Genomic DNA, 6782 nt, shown 5'->3' with positions numbered 1-6782 from the left:
CTCTCTACCCCCACACATCTCTCCCTCTCTACCCCCACCATCTCTCCCTCTCTACCCCCACACATCTCTCCCTCTACCCCCCACACATCTCCCTCTCTACCCCCACCCATCTCTCCCTCTCTACCCCCACCCATCTCTCCCTCTTACCCTTCTACCTCTCTACCACCCACAACATCCTCCCCTCTCTACCCCCACACATCTCTCCCGCTCTACCCCCACCCATCTCTCCCTCTCTATCCCCACCCATCTCTCCCTCTCTACCCTTCTACCTCTCTACCTCCACACATCTCTCCCTCTCTACCCCCACCCATCTCTCCCTCTCTACCCCCACCCATCTCTCCCTCTCTACCCCCACCCATCTCTCCCTCTCTACCCTTCTACCTCTCTACCCCCACCCATCTCTCCCTCTCTACCCCCACCCATCTCTCCCTCTCTACCCCCACCTATCTCTCCCTCTCTACCCTTCTACCCCCACCCATCTCTCCCTCTCTACCCTTCTACCCCCACCCATCTCTCCCTCTCTACCCCCACCTATCTCTCCTCTCTACCCACCATCTCTCCCTCCCTCTCTACCCCCACCTATCTCTCCCTCTCTACCCCCACCTATCTCTCCCTCTCTACCCCCACCTATCTCTCCCTCTCTACCCCCACCCATCTCTCCCTCTCTACCCCCACCCATCTCTCCCTCTCTACCCCCACCCTTAATAGGTAACAGTTATTTATTCTCGGAGCGCTGCCACGTTACCACGAGCAACAGTTTATGTACAATAACATGACGTCATTTTCATTGCTTCTAGAATGAATTCTCCTCCTCTCGACCGAGACAAAGGAACTTTAAAGTTCATTCAAAGTTCATTCTGACCCCCTAGCACATACACAGGACACACAACACAACTGAATTAACTTTATGACCCTTCAACATTATCGAGTCACCACTTAGCTGACAGTTTTAGTTAACAGAACCTAGGAATGCACTCACTGCCTTATCTAAAACACCTCAGAAGCTCAGTTTCGTCGGTTCAACCATAGTTTAAAGACCTTTTCTGCTTACTTAAAAACCCTCTTCTCCAACTGGCTGGAATGGGTATTTATTTAATGTAATTACCCCGTTTTCAGGCTCCACGATCCCTTGTTATGAACTCATATTGTTAATCAGATATAATAAAACAGAGTATTAGTTTACTTAGTTACAGTTCTATTAAAATGAGGATATTGTTTATTAATTTATTCATAACTATTCCTAACACCCCTCTCTACCCTACCCTTATCTCTCTCTACCCCTACCCATCTCTCCCTCTCTCCCCCCTCCCTCTCTCCCCCAACCCCCTCCCTCCCTCCTCTCCGCCTCCCTCTCTACCCCCTCCATCTCTCCTCTCTCCCCTCTCTCCTCCCTTCCCTCTCTCCTAACTCCTCTCTCCCCCTCCCTCTCTCCCCTCCCTCTCTCCTCCCTCCCTCTCTCCCCTCCCTCCTCTCCTTCCTCCCCCCTCTCTCTCTCCCCCCCTCCCTCTCTCTCCCCTCTCTCCCCCTCCCTCTCTCCTCCCCCCTCCTCTCCCCCCTCCTGCTCTCCCTCCCTCCCGTCTCTCCCCCCTCCCTCTCTCCCTACCTCTCTCCTCCCGCCCTCTCTCTCCCCCCCCTCCCTCTCTCTCCCCCACTTCCCCTCTCTCCTCCCCCCTCTCTCTCTCCCCCCCTCCCGTCTCTCCCCCCGCCCTCTCTCCATCCCCCCTCCCTCTCTCCTCCCCCCTCTCTCCCCCCTCCCTCTCTCCCCCCTCCCTCTCTCCCCCCCTCCATCTCGTCCTCCCCCCTCTCTCCCCCCTCCCTCTCTCCCCTCCCTCCCTCTCTCCCCCAGGTATCACTGTGTTGCTGTCTCTGACTGTCTTCATGTTTCTGGTAGCAGAAATCATGCCTGGCTACGTCAGACTCTGTTCCTCTCATCGTAAAGTATTGATCCTCTATTGACTCATCAGTGATTTATTGAGGTTTGCAGAAGCCACTATTGTATTTTACATGATTACGCTCATACAAGTTGTGAATTGATTGGTGGTTCAATACCATCACTAGATACCAAGCTAAATCATGAAACCAATTCAAACTCATGTGTTCCTTCTTTAGGCCTGGTTGCTATGCCCGTATTTCTTGCAGTGGAGGCTGCTGAGGGGAGGATGACTCATAACAATGGCTGAAATGGAGAGAATGGAACAGTATCAAACAGGTGTTTTGGATCCCATTCCACTCCACTCCAGACGTTGTTATGAGCTGTCCTCCCCTCAGCACCCTCCACTGCTTTCTTGGTAAGTTGACCACCACACAGTGAAGTATAGAATAGCCAGTCATAAACCCAGTGTAAAACCCCACGACCAAACATCTAACCAATAGGGTTTCCACACGACATGTCATTCTCATCACAGCACTAAGGTCTGCTGTTTTCCCTTCTAGAAGCCGGTGTGTTTACCTCAGGCTTTAATCAGCTAGACAGGAGAGGTGTAGAAGGAACTGCGTGACTGCTTCCCAAATGGCTCCCTATTCCCTATTTAGTGCACTACTGGTCAAAAGTAGTGCACCATGTAGGGAATAGGGTGCCAGTACATGATTGATGGAAGGAATCAATAGCCAGGAAAGAGAGGAGACGTTGATAGAATGAAGAGCTCAGAGGGCTGACAGGGTGTTAGGGATGTTACCACCTCAGGCAGACAGGTGGTTACTGTTCTCATCTCCTGCTAAAATGCCTCGCTCTCTTAATCTCTCTCTCTCTCTCTTAATCTCTCTCTCTCTTTATCCTTCTTTTTCCCTATTTCTACCTCTTTGTCTTTCTCTCTCTCCTCTTTCTATCTCATTCTCTCTCTCTCTCTCTCTCTCTCTCACCTTGTTCTATTCCTCTCTCTCTCGTTCTCTCTATCCTAAAGCAGGGGATAACCTGTTAAAATACCTCTCTCTTTTCTACCTTTCCTCATCCATCTCTTTCCAGTATTCTATAATATATATCTCTGTTTCTGCCCAGTACTTTCTAGTATTCTATTATTTCTATTTCTATGTGTTCCAGCCCACTACAATGATTTCTGATATTGATATCTATAATCTAAATTTTCTGTTGTTGCAGGCCAGTATTTTTCATTCGCCATGATGATCGTGGGTCTCTCTCTCGTCGTCACGGTTCTCGTTCTACAGTTCCACCATCACGACCCTCACGGGGTAAAGATGCCTAAATGGGTAGGTAACCATGGCCACATTACATTTCCTGCTAACCTCTTTGTGTCATGTCCTCTTTAACTGACGCCTTCAGTCGTAGTCTAGTTCCGGTTCATGTCTGCCGCGGAAAAATACATTGCAGTTGTCTTAGTGGTCCTTGCCTCTGGGTTGTGATTGAGTAGAGGAGTTGTAGAAGTCGTGGAGCAGTTCAAGCTCAGTTTTGTTTGTCATTCGTGTGACTTCCCCAACTCTGATCCTGTAGTACCACAGTGTGTACAAGGGGATGGTGGTCCACAACACCTTAGACTCATTTTAGAATGTCTTCAGTTCCTCCCCAAAGTGGGAGTTGTCAGAGGAAGTGGAAGAGTGTTAATGTAAGAGCAATAACACAGTCAAATCCAGTCATACAAGAAAACCACAAATACATGTTACCCCAGGACACGTCACAAGAATGAAAGAGTAACACAAGTACCAGATCACGCCAAGTTCTTCGCTAGACAGCTCATTGCTCATTGACTAGGCCGATGTCATCTCATCTCACATCTTAAAGTGTCAGTCCACTTCCATCCAATATTCACACGATCCTGTAGAGCGTTGGAGCACAAAGTGGATGAAGCTCAAAGTCATAGAGACGGCTCATTGACTAGGCCGATGTCATCGTAACATATGTCACTTCCTGAAGTGTCACTTCTGCCCTGGCAGACAAACGGTGCCTGAGGGGATGACGAGCTCTCACAGACAGGCCAGACATGTTTTAAACATCAACCATCTCCAGCCCCGTAGAGCCTCTCTGTCTCATAGTCTGCCGGAGTACATCTGAAGACCTGGTCTACCTCTGAATATCCGTGTATATCTGAAACCTGGTCTACCTCTGAATATCCTTGTATATCTGAAGACCTGGTTCTACCTCTGAATATCCTTGTATATCTGAAGACCTGGTCTACCTCTGAATATCCTGTAATATCTGAAGACCTGGTCTACCTCTGAATATCCTTGTATATCTGAAGACCTGGTCTACCTCTGAATGTAACGGACCTCCACGTGTTTATTGCTTTTTTTCTGTAAACGTAAAAACAAAAAGCCAAAATGTTTAATATCAAACTGTCCCTTTTTGGGAGCTGCCACCTTTCTATGTCTTCACCTTTCTCTCTCCTCCCACTCTCTCTCTCCTCCCTCTCTCTCTCTCTCCTCTCTCTCTCTCTCTCTCCTCCCTCTCCCCTCTCTCCTCTCCTCCCTCTCTCTCTCTCCTCCCACTCTCTCTCTCTCCTCCTCCCTCTCTCTCTCTCCTCCCTCTCTCTCTCTCTCCCTCACCTCTCTCCCTCTCTCCTATCTCCTCCCACTCTCTCTATCTCCTCCCTCTCCTCCCCCCTCTCCTCTCTCTCCCTCCCCTCCCACTCTCTCCCACTCCTCTCTCTCCTCCCTCTCTCTCTCTCCTCCTCTCTCTCTCTCTCTCCTCCCTCTCCTCTCTCCTCTCCTCCCCCTCTCCTCCCCCCTCCCTCTCTCTCTCTCCCTCCCTCTCCCTCCCCTCTCTCCTCCCTCCCTCTCTCTCTCCTCCTCTCTCTCTCCTCTCTCTCTCTCCTCCCACCTCTCTCTCTCCTCTCTCTCTCTCTCCCCCTCTCTCTCCTCCCTCTCTCTCTCCCTCTCTCTCCTCTCCTCCCTCTTCTCCCTCTCCTCCCCTCTCACTCTCTCTCCCTCTCTCTCTCCCCTCCCACTCTCTCTCTCTCCTCCCACTCTCTCTCTCCTCCCTCTCTCTCTCTCTCCCTCTCTCTCTCTCCCTCCTCCCTCTCTCTCCTCCCACTCTCTCCTCCCTCCTCCCACTCTCTCTTCCTCCTCTCCTCTCCTCCCACTCTCCTCCCACTCTCCCTCTCTCCTCCCCACTCTCTCTCTCTCCTCCCACTCTCTCTCTCTCTCTCTCTCTCCTCCCACTCTCCTCCCATTCTCTCTCTCTCACTCTCTCTCTCTCTCTCTCTCTCTCTCTCACTCTCTCTCTCTCTCTCTCTCTCTCTCACTCACTCTCTCTCTCTCTCTCTCTCCTCCCACCTCTCTCTCTCTCTCCTCACCCCTGCCTCCACTACCTCTCTAGATGCGAGTCATCCTCCTCAACTGGTGCGCCTGGTTCCTCCGCATGAAGAAGCCTGGTGAGGAACGCAAGACTACCACCCCCTCCACCGTCACCACCAACACCAATACTACCCCCAGCTCCGCCACAGGAGGCTACAAGTACTCCCACCCTCCCCCTCACCACGCCAGCACCAGCTCCATCCAGATGGGCTCCATCCCTGGGGGACAGCCCTCCAATACATCAACCACCAACGGCAACATGAACCTGTACTTCGGCTACCACTCTGTGGGTATGGGAGGGATGGGATCCTTAGGAGGGTCCCATGATAACCCCTGCTGCCCACCTAGCAGTGACTCTTCAGGGGTTGGGGTCTGCAGTGGAGGGGCTGGGGGTGGTAGTCAGACCACGGGGACAGGCGGAACGTGTTCCCCCAACGAGGCGCTATTCTCTGACCGGGACGCGGGGATCCTCCGGAGGTTGACGGTGGACCAGATCCCGGAGATCGGGCGGATCCTGGAGGAAGTTCATTTCATCGCCCAGAGGTTCAGGGAGCAGGACGAGGGAGAGGCGGTCTGCAGCGAGTGGAAGTTTGCGGCGGCGGTCGTGGATCGTCTTGTCTCGTGGCGTTCACCATCTTCTCCATCATCGGCACGTTCACCATCCTCATGTCGGCGCCCAACTTCCTAGAGGCTGTGACCAAGGATTACCTCACCTAATGTGGCTTTTATCTCGGCTGGCTAATTGGGCTAACGCTAATGAACACTGTAGCTAATTGGGCTAACGCTAATGAACACTGTAGCTAATTGGGCTAACGCTAATGAACACTGTAGCTAATTGGCTAACGCTAACTAGCGCTTTAGCTATAATACTAAACAATATATAAACTGTAGCTAACCGCCTCTACTCTGTGAAGCCACTGGAAACCACCTCCCACAGTTTTGAGATAAAATAATCTCTAGAGTTATGACTATTTATGACACCAGTACTTGGAACACCAATGTCTATATTTTGATAATGGGTGTGGATTATTATGGTGATATACAGTATATCTTCTATGTGGGTGTGTTTTACTGTCAAAATGGCTACTGTAGCTGTAGTGAACGCTTACCACTCGTTCAGTAACAGTACTGTCAACATGGCTTCCGTAGCTCTAGCCGATGCTTACCACTCGTTCAGTAACAGTACTGTCAACATGGCTTCCGTAGCTCTAGTCGATGCTTACCACTCGTTCAGTAACAGTACTGTCAACAGGGCTTCTGTAACTCTAGTCGATGCTTACCACTCGTTCAGTAACATTACTGTCAACATGGCTTCCGTAGCTGTAGTCGATGCTTACCACTCGTTCAGTAACAGTACTGTCAACATGGCTTCCGTAGCTGTAGTCGATGCTTACCACTCGTTCAGTAACAGCACTGTCAACATGACTACTGTAGCTCTAGTCGATGCTTACCACTCGTTCAGTAACAGTACTGTCAACATGACTACTGTAGCTCTAGTCGATGCTTACCACTCGTTCAGTAACAGTACTGTCAACATG

General features: G+C 50.8%; 1 protein-coding gene across 1 annotated transcript; it reads left to right on the top strand.

Moving 5' to 3' along the window:
* Nucleotides 1-1846: 1846 nt before the first annotated feature.
* LOC116371438 (neuronal acetylcholine receptor subunit alpha-7-like) lies at nucleotides 1847-5932 on the top strand (the record flags this gene model as incomplete). The annotated part of the gene is made up of 3 exons (XM_031820309.1): nucleotides 1847-1933; nucleotides 3095-3204; nucleotides 5267-5932. Coding segments are annotated over 3 exons (863 nt in total), but the record flags the coding sequence as incomplete, so codon positions are not given.
* Between the last annotated feature and the right edge of the window lie 850 nt (nucleotides 5933-6782).

This window comes from Oncorhynchus kisutch, unplaced genomic scaffold, assembly GCF_002021735.2.
Source record: "Oncorhynchus kisutch isolate 150728-3 unplaced genomic scaffold, Okis_V2 scaffold3221, whole genome shotgun sequence".
NCBI classification, from domain to species: domain Eukaryota; kingdom Metazoa; phylum Chordata; class Actinopteri; order Salmoniformes; family Salmonidae; genus Oncorhynchus; species Oncorhynchus kisutch.
The sequence above is the reverse complement of the archived record's forward strand: the minus strand, read 5'-3'. Positions and strand labels throughout refer to the sequence as shown.